Source organism: Aethalodelphis obliquidens, unplaced genomic scaffold, assembly GCF_003676395.1.
Source record: "Aethalodelphis obliquidens isolate GAN/ISIS:26980383/991018 unplaced genomic scaffold, ASM367639v1 scaffold16, whole genome shotgun sequence".
Lineage (NCBI taxonomy): Eukaryota > Metazoa > Chordata > Mammalia > Artiodactyla > Delphinidae > Aethalodelphis > Aethalodelphis obliquidens.
Genome location: NW_020837960.1, coordinates 33,751,749 through 33,774,775, shown reverse-complemented (window position 1 = coordinate 33,774,775; position 23,027 = coordinate 33,751,749). Strand labels below are relative to the sequence as shown.

Below are 23,027 nucleotides of genomic sequence, written 5' to 3'. Positions count from 1 at the left end.
ATTCGGGGGATAGGATTCCCCGCTGGCGTCGAGGCTGCGGTCGCCCTTCCCCCTCCCCCTCCCGGAGCAGGCCTGCTGCCCTCCGCCTCCTCCCTCCAGGGTTTGCCTTTCACGTGGGTTTTGATCCCAAATAAAAATTTTACGTCGTTTCGCTCTACTTTACGTAGGAGGGGGTTGTTGGTCACGGGCTGGGCAGCAATAATCGAAGGTCCGAACCTCCTTGACCTCTTATTCCCTTCTCTGTCTCCTCCTGGTGGAAAGGGCTTGGTTCTCCCACCTGGTTAGGTGTTCTTGACCCATTTTTCATTTTTCCTCTTACCCAGGACCAGGAGTTGCCTTCATCGCTACCTGGTGCATCCCTGGCAGAACGTGAGGAGGAAAACACCCCCATTGTGAGTCTTTTGCCCCTCATTTGAGGCTCTTAGAGGACGTTGTCAGGTTGTCTGGCCTGAGCGTCTCCGTTGTTTTGAGGGGGAGGAGCTTTCCCCTGGGTGGCAGCTGCCCCCGGGGCGCAGCCTGGGTAATGGCTGGTGAGGCAGCTGGGAGTGGGCGCTGCTGTTTGCACCGCTGCAGACATCTCTCCTGCTGCAATACCAACCTCAGCAACCAGACGACGGGCTCCTGCAGCTGCTCACGTTACCCGGGAGGAGGGGTGGGGGAAGGAGGGCATATTGCTGGCGCCCTCTAGAGTTCCTGGGCGGGAAGTGAAGTTGTTGCGTTTCTGATGCTCGGTGTGCAACCATCTTTAACACTTTCTCTTCCTTTAAATGGAGAATTGATTGAAGGGGTTGGAGGAACAGAAAGACGGATTTAACTCTGTGTGTACGACGTAGAACACAAATTTTGACTCTTGGGGTTCATGAGTTGGTAGATGTCTTTGATGTGTTTGCTTAGGAAAGGGCATGAGGTCCACTCCTCCAGTTCTCTTAGTTTACCAGCTAGTGTGCTGGTGAGACCAGTCCGCTGCTCTGGTTACTCTTAGTCCCCCATATTTTGTGATGCTTAGTCTTCACTCGAGTTGTTCTTGAACGTGTTATCTGAGGGTTATCGTTTATTGCTTGCAGTTTGTTGGTTTTAAGGTAGTCTTGGAATGTGCGAGACACTAAGGTAAACATAACGAGTCGTTTTCCATCAATTGAAATTAGTTACAAAATATCAGTGAATTTTAGCATTCTAGAAAATTGTATCTCTGGAGCCTCCTGACAGTTGGTATTGTAACTTGCAGATCTCTGTCAGAGGTGAGTCATGAGTAATAGTAGCTCATGCTTCAATATTAAGTCCCAAATGGGCCAAAAAATAATTGATGATGAACATACTGATTGCATACTGATTGTGAAGGATGATGTGAGGATGACAACTTGTATGAAACAAACACTAATTGAGGCAGGTGCCGGGCACTTCCATGTATTATTTCCTTTACTCTTGGCAAATAGCCTGCAGGGTAATAAAAATAGCATGTATTGAGCCCTTATTGTATGCTAGCACAATAGTAAGCTAAGCTTTTTTAAAAAGTTAACTATGAAAACTTTCAAATTTATGAGTGATAATAGTATATTGAACCTCTTTGTACCTATCATTTACATTCTATAATTATCAACACATGTCCAGACTAATTTTTAACATGTATTAAGTAATTTAATCCTCGTGAAAACCTAGTGTTTTTATTCCTAATTCGTAGAGGAGGAAACAGAGGCATAGACAGATACCCAGGTAGTAGTAGTATTTGGTAGAGCAAGGATTTGAACTTAACCGGTTTGATTACAGGCCTAAGTTCAGCAACTGTGTTGTCCTGTTTTTTTACATTTTTTATTTATTTTATTTTATTTTGTTTTATTTTTTGGCCACGAGGGGCCGGGGGGTGGAATGTGGGATCTTAGTTCCCCCACCAGGGATTGAACCCATGCCCCCTGCATTGGCAGCTTGGAGTCCTAACCACTGGACTGCCAGGGAAGTCCCATGTGTTGTCCTGTTTTAAAGTATATAATATGCTTGCTTTACAAATTTAGAAATTGAAACTGAAAAAAATTGAAGCTTACAATTTTCTCAGCGTATATTGTTTTCATGGAGAGCAGTGGGTAAACAAATACGAAATGTTTGACTCTTACTGAGTACCTTTTAAAAAAATAGTAGTACCACAGTTATCAATTAGATTATTTGACTGCCTTAAAACTAACAGGGTCTGTTTGAAACAGAAATAATATATTCTCTTTTTTCAGTGTGTCTGTGCAATTTAGTATCCATAATTGTTTCCTAAATACTGTAACTTGAATGACTGTAACTTCTGTAATGAGTAACTCTTTTCAAGCATTAGATCATTCAGACATAGTGGATCAAGGATTAGATCTTTCAACTAGATGGGCAGTGCTTATTTTATCACCCCATATTTTCACAAAAGATTTACCTTTCTGAAGTTTTTTTCTTTGTTCTTATTTGTGATGTTGATGGGGAAAGGTCGATTGGTTAAGTAAACATTTGGAGATGAGGACATACAAAATGTATAATCAGGACTTTTCTGTAATGTCAACACATGTATACTAATGAAAACCATGGTTCTTTCTAATACAGTTGATCCTTGAACTACATGGGTTTGAATTGTTGGTCCACTTATACCCAGATTTTTTTCAATAGTACTACACCATCTGCAGGCAGTTGGATCTGCGGATACGGAGGAACTCAGTAATAGGAAGGACCAACTATAAGTTATACATGGATTTTCTTCCTCCCTCCCTCCCTCCCTCCCTCCTTCCTTCCTTCCTTCCTTCCTTCCTTCCTCTTTCCGTGCATGAGAGATCAAACCTGTGCCCCCTGCAGTGGAAGCTTGGAGTCCTAACTACTGGACCGACAGAGAATTCCCTATACATGGATTTTCAACTGCTACCCCCTGACTCCTCCAGTTTTTGAAGGGATGTAGTTCTTGTTTTCCTTAATGATTTAGCTCAGAATTAAAAATTCTTTTACTTAAGAACACCAACTAATGGTGCTTTAATGCGACAGACAATAAGATGAAGATAAGCTGACAATTTTAAATTGACATTGATTAAATCAAAGTTCTTTATTATACATAAATTTATTGCACACTTAATGTGAGTTAGATGCTTTTAGATGTACTTAAAAGTATTTTGATATTTAAAAATACTTCACATATTTATGGTACTTTTCTTTAATGCATCCTTAAGAGTATGTATTCCTCCCACTGTCCTTTTAAACAGTTGAGGGAAAGAGAGAGTGGTCCCTGCTTTTCCATGTTCTGCTTATATAATCTCATGGGCTGGAGTTCTGTACCTCATGTGGTGGGACATCTCTGAATCACTCAGATGTCCCACAGGTGCTGACAACGAACGTTTCAGACTTTTGTGTGGATATGGAGCTTGACATACCATCTTTGTACAACAGTGTTCATATCCTTAAAAGTTTTATTGTATGTTGCCCTTGTTTGAGGTACAAAAGTGCCTAAACTTAATGCATTTGAGACAAAATGAATCTTCACCTTTAGTCAGATGCTGTGTTATTACTGTGATGGAAACAATGTGTATGAATGCTGGAACTCTATCTTTGTTGTCAAAAGGTGTGGTAGAATTAGAAATTTTATATCTTTTTCTAGGCATTCATGTCTATCTGCCCCATCAACAATATTATTCACACATATTATTATATTGAACAACACTTACTGTAGGAGGACTTTGGCTTATTCAACTTGCAGGTGTTTTTTTTAGGCAATGCAAGATGAGCCTAAACCCAAGTGCTTTCTCCCGTCGGATTATCTAACAGTATTTTATGTAGGGCATTTTAAGTTAGGAAACAAGTACACAGAGAGATTGTGTTGATTCCATGCATTTTCCATTTTTTCATTTCAGTTGGTTAATTTTTTTCTGTTTCTGTCAGAGCATAGAATTGGGATTTTAGAATTGAACAGGACTTCTGAGCTAATGAAATCTCAGAGTTCTTAAGGACAACTCCAGTATGTAAGAACCATAAAGTTGTCACTGAGAAAAGTTGCTTTTAGATAAATCAGTAATTTTGAACTATGGGGCTCTGGGTAACAACTGTAGTTTTCTATTTTTTATTTTGGTTGTTTACCAGCAAGAAAATTGTTTTACGTAGTTGGAATTGCAAATTTTTATATCTGTAACCTGTTTTTTAAACAAGTCACTTTTGTAATCTTAGGTTTCTGTTATTAAAATAGTAATGAGAAGAGAATCATGAAGGCCAGCACTAAACACTTAACTTAGTAACAAGATAAGTTGGTCATCTTGAAGTGTGTTAAAAGTTGGATTACAACACATTTGAGCATATCTGTTGTTTTATTGCATATTTTTAAATGTATTAATCTTTTGGATCAAGTTTTACACAACACGAAGCACTTTGTAACTGCAGAATAAATTTTTGTGAACTATTGAAAAGTCTAGAGTTAAAATGTGTAGAGAGGTTTGCTAAATTGCTTGCTCACACGACTAGTTTGGGATTTGTTCTTAGTTCTATTTTATTTTTAACTTCATAGCAGTCCGTTGAAAATTACAAGTAATAAAATTTAAGAAAAATTTGGGGTCTTTAATTTGAAAGAAGGGTATGACTGTTGGGGGTTTTATTTTTACTGATTTGATCAATGTCCCATAAGTGTTAACGTTTACTATTTCAAGAAATGATTTAAGAGTAAACTTTGGATATTAGGATAAATATTTGATAGTCCTGACTTTAAAAAAAACAACAACAAACTTTCACATATTTTTGTTATTAATGTGATCTTGTTTTTATCTTTCTTAAAGAGTTACCAAATTATTGTTAAGAGAATTTCAGCCATTCTCTTTAATATCAATAGGGTGCCAGGGGTCAGATTTCTCTTCCCCAGAGGGTTCTAGATATTTTTCTCTCTATGTTCCTAGTGAATTTGAAGGTCAGATTTGTTTTTGTGAATTTAAAGTATTTTATCCTTAAATTATTAAATATTTTAGTGTGATTCTGATATTAAATTGTGATTTAAGATAAATTTACTAGGAATAGGATTAATTGTTGCAACCTCATTAAAATTTTTGGGAAGGATCTGTTATAGTTCTTGCAATAAACATTTTTTTTCTAACTATACATTTTGATTGGATAAGAAAAATACTTAGGACTTCCCTGGCGGTCCAGTGGTTAAGACTCCGTGCTTCAACTGCAGGGGCTGTGGGTGTGATTCCTGATGGGGGTAAGATCCCACATGCTGTGCAGCAGGGCCAAAAAAAGAAAAATACTTTTTAAGTAAATATTTTAAGTAAAATTGTGATGTGCAGTTAGAGGTTTCAGACAGAAGAAAGTTTATAAAATGTGACTAATACAATGAAACAACTTAGTTGTTTTACTTTATAGCAGTGCCATGTATATGTTACTTTTTCTGTAGTAGCCTAGATTCCTTTATTAATTGTAAGAATTTAATCTGAAATTATGGTTTTGTAACTTAAAAACATTAAAGAAACTTTGTAATACTGGAACAGTTTCATAATCATTTGTTTCAAAGAGGTATATCTTTTGCCTAGGAAGAGTGGTGTTTCTTGGACTATTGAGCTGGACCAGACTGAGAATAGTTCAGGGTAATCAGGGTACTGTGGAAATCATTTATTCAACAAATTGTGTATCATATACTATCTATTATATATCAGGTAGTCATAAAAGATGTGATCTGTTAATGTTGGTTAGCAGTTTCTTTGGTGCTAATGCTCATTTGGGGTGGCCTCAATGATTATCAGATTAGTGAATTTTGTTTCCAGTTCTGTGGAAGTAAAGAAATGTTAGAGTGGAAGTGAAAATTTAGGTTAAATGAAATTTTTATCTTGTCTTTTTGTTTTAGATTTCTATTGGTATTTTTTTCTTTGAAGCTTGTTTTATTTTAATTATTTTAGTTTATTTTGATTATTTCTGGCCCTCATGTGGTATCTGAATTTTTGTATGTCCATGTTTGTATGTTTGTTTTTTTCCCTAAATTCTTTTTTTAAAAAATAATTAATTTCTGGCTGCGCTGGGTCTTCGTTGCTGCACGCGGCTTTTCTCTAGTTGGGGCGAGTGGGGGCTACTCTTCATTGCAGAGTACGGGCTCTAGGTGTGTGGGCTTCAGTAGTTGTGTCGTGCGGGCTCAGTAGTTGTGGCTCACGGACTTAGTTGCTCTGCTAGACCAGGATTGAATCTGTGTCCCCTGCATTGGCAGGCGATTCTTAACCACTGCGCCACCAGGGAAGTCCTGTTTGTTTGTTTTGAAGTAGTGAAAAATTTGCTCTTGTTTTAATTATATAAATTTGTCGCTTTAAAATTAAACTTGTTTTAGCTTTACAACTTTTATTACTATGAATATTGTCTCACTCTCTACGTTTATTTTTGTATGTCTGTTTTAATACTGTGAAGTCCTGTTTCCAGGAAGTCATTACATTCTATATCTGCGAACAGTTTTTGTTGCCCATCAAAGCTTGTGTTGAAGTTGGTCTTTTTCTTCCATGACACAGGCTCCTGACTGCCACTCTTCCTTGTTGTCTTCATTTCATCCTATCTTCCTCTTGGACTTAAGTGTTCATTTGCCTTTCCTAACTTCCTTTTGCATTAAAAAAAAGAAAAATTACCACACAGTATCTGAAAAAGCATCCTATGTTGTAAGTCTAATTTTGCTGTATTTATATGAGGCGTATCCAGATTTTATTAAACTTTTGAATTTGGTGAGATCATGGAAGAAATTTGCTGAAAATTATCAAATTTCACTTAAAATAAATTTTATTTTATATAAATTATGCCTCAGTAAGACCGTTAAAAACCATTTTTGCTCCACCATTTACCAATTTGTGGTCTCTGATAAGTCATTTAACCTCTAAGCCTTAATTTACTCATGACAAATAAGTATAGTACTGCCTGCTTTCTTGAGATTGCTGTTAGGTGGGTTAAAAGTAATACAGAGAATGTGATTGGCCAATAGTAGGTGCTCAGTTAACAGCAGCTACAGTTCTTCCCTGTTTATATAGAGCAAACATCATGAATTTGTTGCCACCAGTGGGACAGTAAACTCAGTGAATGCTCATGCGATAGAAGGAATTACGTTCCTGTTCACAGCCTTCTCTCTGACGGCTCCTTCATTAGTCTTTTAAGTGTGCTAACATGCTCTCTCCTCCAGAATCTCTGTACCTTTCCCAAACTTCCTTTTCCTGTACTTTTCCAAAGAAACTCACTGATTTGCACTCAACATATACCAAATCTGCTGTTTTGAGGTCACTAGTGACTTAATTTTCAAATCTTAAGTGCCTTGTTTTTGGTCTTAATTCTGTAAGATTTGAAATTTATTATATTCCTTGCAACTCTATTGACTTCTGGGACTTTGAACTTAACATTATCTTATACTTCTGATGATCTCCTTCACTTCCCCTCATTAGATTCAAATATGGAGACCTTTCTGTATCCTTATTTCCTAAGGTACTTAGCCCTCTCTTGTTTTGTTTTGTACTTTGACCTTAGTCCATCTTGTTAGAAAGTGGGAGTTATATTTACAAGGCACTTTCATCCTATTTCTTTCTCCAGTCTACAGCCAGATTAATTTTCCCTAAAGCCCAGTCTGATCACATCACTCACTTTCCAAAATCTTCAGGGATTCTTGCTGGCATGTGAAACAAAATACAAACTTACAAACTAAGCCTGGGCTTTAAAACCCTTAAAAAGAAGAAATCAATTAGGAAATGCGTAATATGTGATTTTTTTTTTTTTTTTTTTGTGATTTTTTTAAGGTAGATTCTCAGTGTTCAGTTTGTGGAGACAGTCATGTACATGAATAACTGTAAACAATGAAGCATAATCGGTGACCTACAGAAATGAGTAGCTGTATGCATATCAGAAAGGGCAGTTCTTAATATTTTGGTTATGAAGATAAAATGTGCCCTTACAATCAAGTAATAAAGAAGTATGTGACATAGAAAGTGTAAGTTCCCCCATAATCCCATGATGATTTTTTCCTGCTCATCATACTAATAATTTTGCATATATATTGTTATCAACAGTCAACATTTTCGATAATTGCTTCCCTATCCTTATGTTGCCAAAGTCTTCAGCTGATTAATGTTTGAATTCTACTAATCAGTGTATTAGAGCAGGTCACAAGCCTCAGTTCTATATGATAGAGGGTAATGTGGTAGCATTAGTTCAGCAGAAGCTTAATGAGCAAGGTGGGAAGAGTGGTGCTGAAACTGAGCCTGTCCTGAAGGCAGGGTCAGATCAGGCAGGAGTCTTATAACGGAAGTAGACTGGAAAGCCACGGAAGAAGCAATTGATGTAGTCTGATTTAATTTTTAAAAAGATCTTTAGATAGTCTGGGGAATATAGTAGGTGATGTCAGTAATCCAACAGAAAAATGGTGATGAATTTCTAGGGCTAGAGGAGTGTTAGAAGAGATGGTTAAAAGTGGACAGTTTCAAGATTTATTTTGGAAGTAGGATAGGAATTGGGGATGGCATGGGTGTAGGTGAAGAATGGAGAAGAAATTAAGGCCTCCAGACTTCTGGTATGACTAGCTAGACACATAACATCCCCAAATGGCAGAGACTGGAGGAGGGGTAGATGAAGAGTGAAAGAGCATGCTTGAATAACTAGATGTAGGGAGTAGGCAGTTTGGGGCTTTGAAACATCTTGATTGAGATAAATTAAGGACTCTGGGACATTGAGGTATTATTTAAAATCATGGGAGTGGATGAGATCCCCAAAGGAAGTTAAAATTACTTGAAAGTACATTGCAGTTAAAGTTGGTCCTATGGGAAAGAAGAGATTATTCCTTACCCTAGAAATTCTGTGCCCTAGAGCTAACCTGAATCAATTAATTAATTAATTAATTTACTAGATCAAAAGGGATTTTTGTTTAGACGCTGTCATAGCCCTTGAATGGATTTTTAGTATGTTAATTAAATGATTCCTGTCAGCTTCTAAAGCCAGAGTAGCATTGTTGTGGATCTCTGATAAAGATATGTTATAAAATGATTTCGTAGCTAGATGGTAAGCAGCATGAGGTCATATGCAGAGGTCATAATCTGTGTTCATCTATCACTGACCCCTGTCCCCTTTGCTCACTCCCCAGAGGTTAGTGGTAGCATCAGTTTAGTGTGTATTACTATAAATCCTTTTTGTGCATATACTAACATGTACCTATAAGAGTAATAAAGTAAATTTATATGGGCATTTTAAAAACATGTATCTTTCTGCGACTTGCTTTTTTCACTTAGTGGTATGTCTTAGACATTTTTCTGAGTTAGTATGTAAAGGTCTCTTTAAACTGTTGTGTGATACTTCATGACATGGATTTAACAGTTTAGCTATTCTGTTGGTAGACATTTAGTCTATTTGGAATTTTTTGTTACATATAAAATTCTGCATGAAATATACATGTAGTAGTTTCTTTGGGTTCATGTGTGTTTTCTCTGGGGGAGATTCTGGAAAATAGGAATTACTGAGTCAGTATGTGCATATTACATGTTTTTATAGGTACTGCCTAATTGCCTTCCACTGGACCACAGTACTGACTACCCTTTCTACTAGTTTCTCCACATTCTTGACAATACTGGATGTTCTCAAATAGTTAAAGTTTTGTCAATTTAATTTATGTTCTTTCTAAAGAATGGATATCAGTTCTTGTTATATCGATTACAAGTAAATATACACATTATACATTATATATAACATAATATATATCTTTTGTAAAATTTTATACCTTACTTATGGTGCTTCTTTGCTATGTAAACATTTTATAATGTAATGGGAAAACTCCATTTCACTATTGCAAGAAATAGGAGCAATTATAATGAATATGCAAGACTTTTATGAAGGAAATTGTAAAATAATACAGTAGGACATACGAGAAAACCAGAATGGACAGATTTACATATATCTGGATGGGAAGACTTCAATAATGTAAAAAAATTAATATTTTTGTCTTCAAATATCTCTAAATTCAGTGAAATCCTAACTAAATACCAGAATAGATACATATGGTACCAAATTTAAAAAGTAAAAAGGGTAGAAAGGTGAAAAAACGAAACAAAACAAAAAAGGAAGACTCCCCCCTCTCCATCCACACAGTTCTCTTCCTTAGAAGCAAACCACTGTTGTTGTTTTCTTGGCCGTTTATGTAGAGTTATTCTGTGCATGTGTGCGCGTGCTCATGGTGCGTGTGTTTATCCTTTGTTAGGTGCCTTGCTTGCATTTATTTTATGGGAGAGGTGGTTCCATGTTAGTTTGGAAGTATGTTGAGAGCTGCCTCAGTTGTTTCCAAGGCTGCCTAATGTTTCACTGTTTGTCTTTATTGTCATTCATTTTATCAGTTGTCTGTTGAGAGACATTTAGGGTGTTTCAGTCTTTTAAGTTTACAATGAATGTCTTTCTACATTTTGTTCTTAAAAACATGAGATGATATCTGTAGGAAGAATGTCTAGAAGTGGAATTGCTTGGTCAAAGAAATATTTTTTTGAGTTGCTGTCAGTAGAAGTTGTACCAGTTTACACTGATTTACACTATGAGAGTACACAGTTAAACCTTTTGATTTTTGTCAGTGTGTTAGGAGAAAATTGGTGGCCCTTTAGAGTTTTACCTTGGATTTCTCTTAAATATTTCATATATTTAAGAGACATCTGTATTTTCTTTTCTTGTGAACTCTGTTCACATCTTTTTGGTCCTTTATTCTCACTGGTTGTTGGTTTATCTCATTGTAGGACCTCTTTGTCTTCATTTTTTTAGGATATGAGTTGCAAATATTTCCTTTGTAGTTAATCATTGTCGTATGTTTGGTATTTTTTTCCCCCATAGAGGTGTCTTCTATTTTGTTTTTTCAGAAAAAATTCTGGTAAAATGTATTAACATAAAATTTACCGTTTTTACCTTTTTTAAATGTATAGTTCAGTGGTATTAAGTATATTCATAAGTGTTTTTTAAAAATCACCACTGTTAATTTCCAGAGCCTTTTCATCATTCCCGAACATAAGCATCATACTCATTAAACATAATGCCCGGTGCCTCTTTACCACAGCTCCTAGTGACGTCTCTTCTACCTTCTGTCTCTATGAAATTGCCTATTGTAGGTACCTTAAATAAGTAGAATCTTAAAATGTTTGCCATTTTGTGCCTGGCTTATTTCACCTAGCATGTTTGCAAGGTTCATCTATGTTGTGGCATATATCAGAATTTCTTTCCTTTTTAGGACTGAATAATATTCCATTGTATGCCTACATTTTGTTTATCCATTCATTTGTTGATGGACCCTTGGGCTCATTCTACCTTTTGGTCATTGCGAATAAGACTGCTGTGAACATTGGTATGCAAGTATCCATTTGAGTCCTGGCTTTCAGTTCTTTTGTATATATGTATATAAATAAATCTAGACGTGGAATTGACTGCTCATATGTTAATTCTACATATAACTAATTTTTGTACGTCTCTCCAGGACTTGTTATTTTCCTTTTTTAAAAAATAACATCCAGGGCTTCCCTGGTGGCGCAGTGGTTGAGAGTCCGCCTGCCGATGCAGGGGACGCGGGTTCGTGCCCCGGTCCGGGAGGATCCCACATGCCGCGGAGCGGCTGGGCCCGTGAGCCATGGTCGCTGAGCCTGCGCGTCCGGAGCCTGTGCTCCACAATGGGAGAGGCCACAACAGTGAGAGGCCCACGTATCGCAAAAAAACAAATAAATAAAAATAACATCCAGGGCCTCCCTGGTGGCGCAGTGGTTAAGAATCTGCCTGCCAGTGCAGGGGACGTGGGTTCGAGACTTGGTCCAGGAGATCCCACATGGCGTGGAACAACTAAGCCTGTGCGCCACAACTACTGAGCCTGCACTCTAGAGCCCACATGCCACAGCTACTGAGCCCACGTGCCACAACTACTGAAGCCAGTGCACCTAGAGCCCATACTCTGCAACAAGAGAAGCCACCACAAGGAGATGCCCGCGCACCACAACGAAGAGTAGCTCCCGCTCGCCGCAACTAGAGAAAGCCTGCGCACAGCAGCAAAGACGCAACGCAGCCAATAAATAAATAAATAAATTTATTAAAACAAAACAAAACAAAACATTCAGGGACTTCCTGGTGGTCCAGTGGTTAAGACTTCGTGCTTCCACAACAGGGGACATGGGTTTGATCCCTTGTCGAGGAACTAAGATCCCACATGCCGAATGGCACAGCCAAAATCAAACAAACAAACAAACAATCAAAAAATCCATCTTCATTGCTGTGAAATGGTATCTCATTTTTTTTTAAATTTTTACTTTCAACTGTCGTAAAAAAACACATCATAAAATTTATCATCTTGGCCATTTTTAAGTGTATAGATCAGTAGTGTTAAGTATATTCACATTATTGTGCAGCAGATCTCCAGAACTTTTTCATCTTGAAAAGCCGAAACTAACGATTAAACAGTTCCACATTTGCTCCTCAGCACCATCCTACGTTCTATTTGTATGATTTTTGACTTCTTGAGATACATTATATCATTTATGTGTGATCTTTTTTCACTTAGCATAGTAGTGATCTCAAGGTACATCATTGCTGTAGCATATAACAGGATTTCCTTTCTTTTTAATGCTGAATAATATTCCATTGTACGTATGTACCACATTTGGTTTATACATTCATCTGCTTGTGGAACTTTTGGTTGCATCTACCTTTTGGCTATTATGAATAATGCTGCTGTGAACATAAACATGCAAGTATCTCTTCGAGATCTTGATTTTAGTTATTTTGGATATAGTATACCCAGAGTTGGATTGCTGAATCTTATGGTAATTCAATTTTTAATTGCTTGAGTAACCTCCATGCTGTTTTCTATAGCTGCTGCACCTTTTTACAGTCCCATCAGCAGTGCACAAGGGATCAAGTTTCTTCAACCAACCAACCAACCACCCAACCAGTTTCTCTTCACTAATACATGTTACTTTTTGTTTGTTTTGATAGTAGGCATCCTAATGGATGTGACATGTTTCCTGGTTTTGATTTGCATTTGCCTAATGACGGATGATGTTGAGCATAGCATCACTGGGAAGAATTTGAGAAGGATCAGTGTTAATTCTTCTTTAAATGTTTGGTAGAATTCACCTGTGAACCCCTCTGGTCCTGGTTTCTTTGTTGGGAGATTTTTGATTACTGATTCAATCTCTTTGCATATTATAATTCTATTCAGAGTTTGTATTTCTTCTTGAGTCAGTTTTGGTAGTTTGTATTAGGAATTTGTCCATTTTATCTTGGTTATCCAGTTTGTTGGCATATAATTGCTCATAATGTTCTCTTATTCATTTCTGTAAAATCAGTAGTGACATCTTATTTTCATTTCTGATTTTTTTTAACTTTTTTATTTTTGGTCTGCTATTCACATATCAATTACTTTCTTTCTTTGTTTTTGGCCGCACCACATGGCTTGTGGGATCTTAGTTCCCTGACCAGTGAAAGCGCCAAGTCCTAACCACTGGACCCCCAGGGAATTCCGTTCGTTTCTGGTTTTAATAATTTGAGATTTTGTTTCTTTGTCATACTAGCTAAAGATTTAATATTTTCAAGGAACCACTTATTTTTTTTCTGTATTTTTCTGCTTTCTGTTTTGTTTATCTGTACTCATCTTTATTACTGCATTCTTTCTGCTAGCTTTAGTTTGCTCTTTTTCTGGTTTCTTAAGGTGTAAAGTTTGTTTATTGATTTGAGATTTTTAACGCAGGCATTAATAGCAATAAGTTTTCTGCTGAGCACAGCTTTCATTGCATCCCTTAAGTTTTTTAAATTAATTAATTAATTAATTTGGCTGTGTTGGGTCTTCATTTCTGTGCGAGGGCTTTCTCTAGTTGCGGCAAGCGGGGGCCACTCTTCATTGCAGTGCGCGGGCCTCTCACTGTCGCGGCCTCTCTTGTTGCGGAGCACAGGCTCCAGATGCGCAGGCTCAGTAGTTGTGGCTCATGGGCCCAGTTGCTCCGCGGCATGTCGGATCTTCCCAGACCAGGGCTTGAACCCATGTCCCCTGCATTGGCAGGCAGATTCTCAACCACTGCGCCACCAGGGAAGCCCCATTGCATCCCTTAAGTTTTGATATGTTGTGTTTTTGTTTTTTGTTTCAAAGTATTTCTTCACTTTCCCTAGTGATTTCTTCTTTGACCCATTGGTTGTTTAAGTGTGTTAATTTCTACCTATTTGTGATTTTTCATTTATGCTTCTGTTATTTCTAATTCCATTCCATTGTGATTAGAAAAAATACTGTATCATTTTGATCCTTTTAAATTAAAAAAATAAGTTTATTTTATTTGTTTGGCTGTGTTGGGTCTTTGTTGCTGCATACTGGCTTTCTCTAGTTGCGTTGAGTGGGGTCTACTCTTCATTGCGGTGTGCGGGCTTCTCATTGCGGTGGCCTCTTGTTGTGGAGTACGGGCTCTAGGTGCGCAGGCTTCCGTAGTTGCAGAATGCGGGCTCAGTAGTTGAGGCATGCGGGCCCTAGAGCGAGTGGGCTTCAGTAGTTGTGGCGCATGGGCTTAGTTGCTCTGTGGCACGTGGGGTCTTCCTGGACCGGGGCTCGAACCCATGTCCCCTGCATTGGCAGATGGATTCTTAACCACTGCACCACCAGAGAAGTCCCTCATTAACATATTGATAATTATTGTTTTATGCATTTGCCTTTTAAATCATAGGGAAAAAAGTAGTTATAAACCAAAAGTACATTAATACTGGCTTTCTAGTGATTTTCTGTATTTACTTTATATATATATTTATGTATTCATTTGTATTCTTTATTTCCTATGGCTTCAATTTACTCTATGGTGTGTTTTTATTTTTGCCTGAAGGATTCCCTTTAGCTTTTCACGTTGGGTAGGTCTGCTGGTAATAAATTCCCTTTTGTTTATCTGGAAACGTCTTAATTTCTCCTTAATTTTGGAGGAGTTTTTTTGTTGGATATAGAATTCTTGGTTGACAGATTTTGTTGTTGTTGTTCATCTTTTTAAATGTCATGCCATAGCTTTTGGCTTCCATGGTTTTGGATGAGAAATATACTGACGATCCAAATCTTTTTGAGAATCCATTGCATATGATGAGTCACTTGTCTCTTAGTTTCAAAATTCTCTTTTACTGTCGGGTCCACAATTTGATTATTACCTGTCTTGGTGTGGCTATCTTTGAGCTTAACTGGCTTGAAGTTTGTTGAGCTTCTTGGGTGTGTATATGCATCTTCATCATATTCGGGAAGTTTACAGCCATTGTGTGTTCAAATATATTTTTTGTCCTTTTTTTCTCTTTTTATGTTACATGTGTTGGTGCACATGGTGGTGTTTCACAGATCCTTCAGGCTCTGTTCATTTTTCTTCATTCTTTTTTTCCTTCTCCTCAGACTGGATAATTTTAATTATTCTGCCTTTCAGTTTACTGATTCTTTCTTCTGCTTGCTCAGATCTGCTGTTGATCCCCTCCAGTGAGTTCTTCATTTCTGCTATTATATTTTTCATCTCCAGAATTTCTGTTTGGCTACTTTTTTTTTTTAATTGAAGTATAGTTGATTTACAATGTTGTGTTAGTTTCAGGTATACAGTGAAGTGATTCAGTTATACATATATATATTTTTCATATTTTTCTCCATAATAGGTTATTACAAGATATTGAGTATAGTTCCCTGTGCTATACAGCGGGTCCTTGTTTATCTATTTTATGTATGAGTAGTGTGTATTTATTATAAAAGTAGTGTTTATCTATTTTATATATAAAAGTAGCATGTATCTGTTAATCCGAAACTCCTAATTTATCCCCCCCCCATTTCCCTTTTGGTAACCATAAGTTATTTTCTCTGTCTGAGTCTTTCTGTTTTATAAATAAGTTCATTTGTATCATTTTTTTAGATTCCACAAGTAAGTGATACCAAGTGATATTTGTTTTTCTCTGTTTGACTTCCCTCACTTAGTATGATAATCTGTGGGTCCATCCATGTTGTTGCAAATGGCGTTATTTCATTCTTTCTTCTCGCTGAGTAATATTCCATTGCATATATGTACTACATCTTCTTTATTCATTCACCTGTCGATGGACACTTAGGTTGCTTCCATGTCTTGGCTATTGTAAACAGTGCTGCTGTGAACACTGAGGTGCACGTATCTTTTTGACTGAGAGTTTTTATCTTTTCCAGATGTGTGCCCAGGAGTGGTATTGCTGGATCATATGGTAGTTCTATTTTTAGTTTTCTAAGGAACCTCCATACTGTTCTCCACAGTGGCTGCACCAATCTACAGTCCCACCAACAGTGCAGGAGGGTTCACTTTTGTCCACACCCTCTTCAGCTGTTTGGTTACTTTTTTTTTTTTTTTTTTTTTTGGCTATGCCACATGGCTTGCGGGATCTCAGTTCCCCAACCAGGGATTGAACCCGTGCCCCCTGCATTGGAAGCGTGGAATCTTTTTTTTTTTTTTTTTTAAATATAAATTTATTTATTTATTTATGGCTGTGTTGGGTCTGCAGGCTTCTCATTGTGGTGGAGCTTGGGCTCTAGGCGCATGGGCTCAGTAGTTGTGGCTCACGGGCTCTAGAGCACAGGCTCAGTAGTTGTGGCTCACAGGCTTAGTTGCTCCGCGGCATGTGGGATCTTCCTGGACCAGGGCTCGAACCTGTGTCCCCTGCATTGGCAGGCGGATTCTTAACCACTGAACCACCAGGGAAGCCCTGGAAGCCTGGAATCTTAACCAGTGGACCACTAGGGAAGTCCCTGTTTGGTTACTTTTTATGATTTGTATCTGTTCATTTATGTTTTCATTTTGTCCATACCTTGTTTTTGGATTTCCTTTAATTCTTTGTCCATGCTCTCTGTTAGCTCATTGAGCATATTTAAGGTAGTTGACTTAATTTTTTTTTAAATATTTATTTATTTATTTGGCTGTGTGAGGTCTTAATTGCAGCATGCGGGCTCTTTTAGTTGTGGCGTACAGGATCTAGTTCCCTGACCAGGGATTGAACTCGGGCCCCCTGCGTTGGGAGCACAGAGTCTTAGCCACTGGGCCACCAGGGAAGTCCTGATTTAATGTTTTTGACTAGTTACTCCAGTATTTGGGATTCCTCAGGGATGGTTTCTAATTCTTTTATTCCTGTGAATAGGGCATACTTTTCTGTTTCTTTGTGTGTTTATACCATTCTGAGAATATTATACCTCTGGATATCTGATGCTCCTTAGATTGCTGATTTTTCCTTGGGGATGGAGCTGTTTATTTTTGACTTTTTAAACATTTTTTTGCAGAGTGTGAATTTCTTGTTGCTTGTGTCCTTGAAGTTAATGTTCTATCACCCCTGTGGTGAGCTAGTGACCTGACAAAAAGTTTTTGTAAATGTCTGGTAGAAAAGAAGAAGAACATTATACAGGGTTGTGGTTCATTAAATCTGAGAGATGCTACTGGGAATGCTTCTGCTGCCCAGAGGGCTGAGGCCAAGAGGAGCCCAAGCCACAATCCCAGATTTTGTTGGAAGTCCCTCACCGCCAGTCCTGTGTTCAGCCAGACCCCGGAGGACTGCAGGTGCTGTCCCCTTGGCCGACCTGGGGGGAGGAAGGTGGGGGATGCTCACCCACTTAAAGTGAGCAGCAGCCTCTTCTTCACACACTCCCCTGGCGCTTAGTGTCCAGTCAGGTGCAGAGACCCCAGAGATTGCTTCCAGTCCCTCTGTCCAGCTCATTAGTTACTCAGGTAAGGGGACCCATACCCAGAACTTCTAATGCTGCCATTTTGGGTGACATCTGTCTACATCTGTTTTTAAGGACCTGTGAGGACCTGTTGCCTTATTCTTCTAAAAATTATGTTGATCAAGATACTTCCTACTTTATGAGAAGTGAATGTTGACTATAAGTTTAACTTCGTTTGTAATCCAGTTATTTCAAAACTTTATTTACCGTGGGTTTTTGAGGTGTGCTGAGTCGGTTACAATGAGTCATGCTCCTTTGCTTTCCCTCTTCCAAAGTTTTGGTGCTGTTGAATTATCCCTTGTTCTCCTTGTTCTTGTGGCTTGTGGGCTCTAGAGTCCAGGCTCAGTAGTTGTGGTGCACGGGCTTAGCTGCTCTGCGGCATGTGGGATCTTCCCGGACCGGGGCTCGAACCCATGTCCCCTGCATTGGCAGGTGGATTTTTAACCACTGCGCCACCAGGGAAGTCCCTTGGGTAGCTTACTTTTGAGGATTGGGTTTTTAAAAAAATAAATAAGGGAGATAATGATTTTACTTCATGGTGTTGGTTTAATGTTTAACCATCATGAATATTTGGCTCATACTAAGCATTAAATAAATGTTAACTATTACTGGATGAATGTACTTGTATTTTAAGAGAACCTAATTGAATTAGTTATAAAAATTTTGAATCAAATGTTATTCAGCTTATTTCAACCTTTAAAACTTTCTGTAATGGTAATGTTAAAAGATTTTTCATGTTTACTTAAAATTAAGTGAAGGCCTTATGTGAAGGTTTCCCAGCACATTGCTATTGTTTTACCATAAAGAAGTCTTTCTCACTGAGGAGCTGTTCTGGGGTAATGTAGTATATATCTTAGTATTTGAAAGTATATTTAAAGTGTCTTAGAATATGGAATGGTAATTTAATTTGTAGCTCGTTGGGTAAGGCAGATAGTCACCCCTTAAGTTTTTAAATGGAATTATCCATTTTCTTTAAAGCAGATATAAATGTGTCTTTTCCCATTTTCCAATATTAGCATGTCTTCCATCCTGACACACACAGCTTTGGTTTAAGAGGAACGAAGAGGGTTTTAGAATCAAGCTTGATTCATAGTGCTTGAATCCTGATGTTGTCTTGGAACCTTGGGCACTTTTAATTAATGTATCTGAGCTACTGTTTTTTTCTTAATTGAGGTGTAGTTGATTTATGATATTATAAAAGTTTCAGGTGTACAACCTAGTGATTCACAGTTTTTTTGTTGTTTCTTTTGGCCATGCTGTGTGGCTTGTGGGATTTTAGTTCCCTGACCAGGGATTGAATCCGGGCCTTAGCAGTGAAAGCCCAGAATCCTAACCACTAGACCACCAGGGAACTCCCAAATTCATGATTTCTGACGGCGGGGATGTTTATCTGTTTTGTTTATTGATTTTTATCAAGTGTCTAAGACAGTGTCTTGTGGATATTGGGTGCTCCATAAATCTTTGTTGAATGCAGTTAATTACTTGTTGCCTTTGGTAAGTTCTGTGCTTGTCTTTATATCTCATCTCATCCAGTTCTTCCCCACCTACCTTGTTCCAGCCACATTGGCCTTTATTCTGTTGCTTGAACTTCCCAGCTTCACTCCCTTTAGGCTTTTGCAGGAGCTGCCCTTACCTCAGTTTTCCCCCAGTTAGATGTTGCTCATCACTCCAGATCTCAGCACAGATATCGCCTGCTCGAAGAGGCCTTCTCTGACTCCAGAGTACAGTACTTCTCTCTTCGTTCTGTTACTATCCCTGTTTTTTTTTTTTAAGTTTAGCTTTAAAAAATAAGTGAGAAATCATGCTCAAAAATTAAGAAAATGCAACAAAATATACAGTGAATAATTTCCCCATCCCTGTCAGCTGTCTGTCAAAGTGATACTTATTTATATTAGTGTTGCCCTCATCCTTCCAGAGGCTTTTATAACAATGTAAGCAAAGGGCAATATATATGAAACAGTAAGTGTTCTTAAACCCATTTGTTTTGAGACTGGGCTGAGTGGCCTTATAAGAGAGAGGATTACCGAAGAGCTAAGAGTTGGCCTTGGGGCCCTTAAGCCAGTCTTAATGCCTGTACAGCTGGTGTCTCCTCACCTTCTCTGAGGCTGCAGTGAATAAACCACTTCACACTCGTATCTGTTCGTCCGCAAATTGACCTGCAGTCTATACTCACCCTTCATTTTCCCTTCTAGTTGGTTTTTTCCTTGTTTAGTCTCTGCAATTAAGGTGATCCATGTTCCGGACTAGTTCTACTACCACCTGTGCCCATGACCTCATCCTCTCTGTGTGCTCAATAACTTATTTTCTTTCTTTTCTGGCCTTTTTTTTTTAACCATTAACTGTCTGCTGTCTCTTTGGCTTTAGCACAGCTCTGCATATCTAATAGGTGCTCGGAAATACGAGTTAACTATGGCAGTCATGAAGAGTTCGGATTGTTGAGTTATAAAGACCTGGGAGTGAATTCTAGCTGTGTGACTTGGGTTAGTTAGCATCTCTAAGCCACAAAATGGGACAAATATTGTAACCATATCAAGGGTTGCTTTGAAGATGTGACCAAGGAGTGGATGATATTTTCCTAGGGCTGTTGTAACAAGTCGCCGCAGACTTGGTGGCTTAAAACAGACCTTGTTTCCTTTAACAGTTCTAGAGGTCACAAGTCAGAAGTCAGTGGCCCTGGGCTCAAACCAGGGCGTCAGCAGGGCCATACTCGCTCAGGAGGCTCTGGGGGAGGGCTCACTCCCTGCTTCCTTTAAGTTCTGGTGCTGCCAACATTCCTTGGCTACATCACTTTCATCTCTTCCGGGCACCTCTGTGCTTACGTTGCCTGGAATCTCCTTGCACCTCTGTTGATGAGGCCACTTGAGATGCAGGTGGGGCCTGCCCAGGTAATCTCATTTTTAAGTCCTTAACCATAATCATCTCTGCAAAGACCCCCTTTCCATCCGAGGTAACATTTACAGCTTCCAGGGATTAGTATCTGATTTCTTTGGGGCCGTTATTCGGCCTGATACATGGATATAAAGGACATGGCAGATGGGGATTTAAGCTTTCTAGATGGGGTCAAGAAAGATTTCAGATTCTCAGAAGGATTTAATCATACAGCTATGGGAGCCAGGGAATATGAGAACAGTGGATTAAAAAAAAAAGATAAGGGAAATTAGGGATTAATCATGTCATCTTATTTAATACAGTAGATGAATGGGATAGATATAGAGAAGAGATTTTCATGATCAGATTTTAGTTACATTTTTGTTCACATGTGTGTAGAAGGATTTATCTGTGTTTTCAGTGTTAAAATTATAGGGTAAGCAGTGGTGGAAAGGAGGTGGTAGAGATGGGAACATACTGCATATTCTTACTGAAAATTCAATAATTACCTTTCTTTTTATATTGCAAGAAGTTCACATGTAAACTTTATGAAATGATTAGTGAATGAGAGAAGATCACAGAATGCATATAAAATTTTTCCTGGATATTAGATAAGAATGACTTTCATTTAGAGTAAGAAAGAAAGTAAAAGTACCTTTAAGAAATTTTTTGAATTAGAATAACATCAAAAGCCATACAGTGACATTTGTAAAAAAATTTTTTTCCCATCTCCTTAACAGGTTCTTTGGCATGGACACAGGTTCATCAGGAGGATTAGAATTGACTGATCAGACTCCTGTTTTGCTGGGGAGGACGGCCATGGCAGCTAGCCTCACGGACGTAGGAAATTCATTTAGTGGGCCACCTAACCCTTTAGTGAATAGATCTAGTAAATTTCAGAACTCATCAGTGGAAGATGATGATGATGTTGTGTTTATCGAACCTGTACAACCTCCTCCGCCTTCTGCACCAGTGGTAGCCGATCAAAGAACCATAACATTTACGTCATCGAAAAATGAAGAGCTACAAGGAAATGATTCCAAAATTCTTCCTTCCTCAAAAGAATTGGCTTCTCAGAAGGGAAGTGTAAGTGAGACAATTGTCATCGATGATGAAGAGGACATGGAAACAAATCAAGGGCAAGAGAAAAATTCCTCCAATTTTATTGAACGGAGACCACCCGAGTCTAAAAACAGAACCAATGATGTGGATTTCTCTACTTCCAGTTTTTCAAGAAGTAAGGTAAATGCAGGAATGGGTAATAGTGGTATCACCACAGAACCAGACTCTGAAATTCAGATTGCTAATGTTACGACCTTAGAAACAGGTGTCAGCTCTGTGAGTGATGGCCAATTAGAAAATACTGACGGGCGAGATATGAACCTAATGATCACACACGTAACATCACTGCAGAATACCAGCTTGGGAGATGTCTCTAACGGACTGCAGTCGAGTAACTTTGGTGTTAATATGCAAACATACACCCCGTCTTTAACTTCACAGACCAAGACTGCAGTAGGACCTTTTAATCCTGGTAGAATGAATGTGGCAGGAGACGTATTTCAGAACGGAGAGTCTGCAGCTCATCACAATCCTGGTAAGCCTGGAGGGGGCTTCTGCCCCGTGGAAGGGATTTTGCACTGGTGGATTCTTTTTTTTATTATAGTAATTGGTGCTACTTTGGTTAGTTTATTCATGTAAGATATATTAATTCTATTGACTTTTAAGTTTGAAATTTTAACTAATAAGAGATGTAAAACCGTGTATATAGTATTTCTCTGTAGATAATTAGAAAATCAGATAAATTAATGTCTAAAGGAAGTAAAACAAAATACTCTTTATATTCAGCACCACTAAAGTCTAATAATTTGGCATCTTATTTGTCACGTACTGACTTTATGCTAGTGTATTTTTTTTTAATTCATTTATTTTTGGCTGCATTGTGTCTTCGCTGCTGCGCACGGGCCTTCTCCAGTTGCAGCGAGTGGGGGGCACTCTTTGGTGTGGTGTGCGGGCCTCTCATTGTGGTGGCTTCTCTTATTGTGGAGCATGGGCTATAGGCACAAGGGCTCCAGTAGTTGTGGTGTGCAGGAGCAGTAGTTGTGGCGCACGGGCTTAGTTGCTCTGCAGCATGTGGGATCCTCCTGGACCAGGGCTCGAACCCGCGTCCCCTGCGTTGGCAGGCGGACTCTCAACCACTGTGCCACCAGGGAAGCCCTATGCTAGTGTATTTTTAATAGTATTGTTTTTATGTGTAAAAAGAGAACAAAAAGATAAATAGCACATGTAAGGAGCAATATGTTGTATAGTTGCATTTAGATTTGTTTTTACTTTCCCTGTGTTTAATTTTGACTGCCTATCTGATTATAATTTTTACTTATTAGCACTTTGTTATTTTTTCTTACATTTAAAGATTGGTAAATTTCTTGACTACTTGAAAACATTTTCTGCAGGCATCTTTGCTCTGTGGAAGCTGTGCGAAGAGCTGTGTGGCTTTTCCTATGTCTGT

General features: G+C 38.4%; 1 protein-coding gene across 5 annotated transcripts in view; it reads left to right on the top strand.

Annotated features, from left to right (window-relative positions):
• The first annotated feature begins 323 nt into the window (after positions 1–323).
• ZMYM2 (zinc finger MYM-type containing 2) overlaps positions 324–23,027 on the top strand; it is an 84,192-nt gene continuing 61,488 nt past the window's right edge. For 3 of the 5 annotated variants that reach the window (XM_027116749.1, XM_027116748.1, XM_027116751.1), the window contains exons 1-2: positions 324–392; positions 21,259–22,115. In XM_027116749.1, coding sequence (XP_026972550.1) covers positions 21,269–22,115 — 847 coding nt within the window. In that variant the 5' untranslated portion in view covers positions 324–392; positions 21,259–21,268. Of the gene's footprint in view, positions 393–21,258; positions 22,116–23,027 lie in introns of those variants that run through there. The other 2 variants (XM_027116750.1, XM_027116752.1) reach the window with 2 other exon arrangements.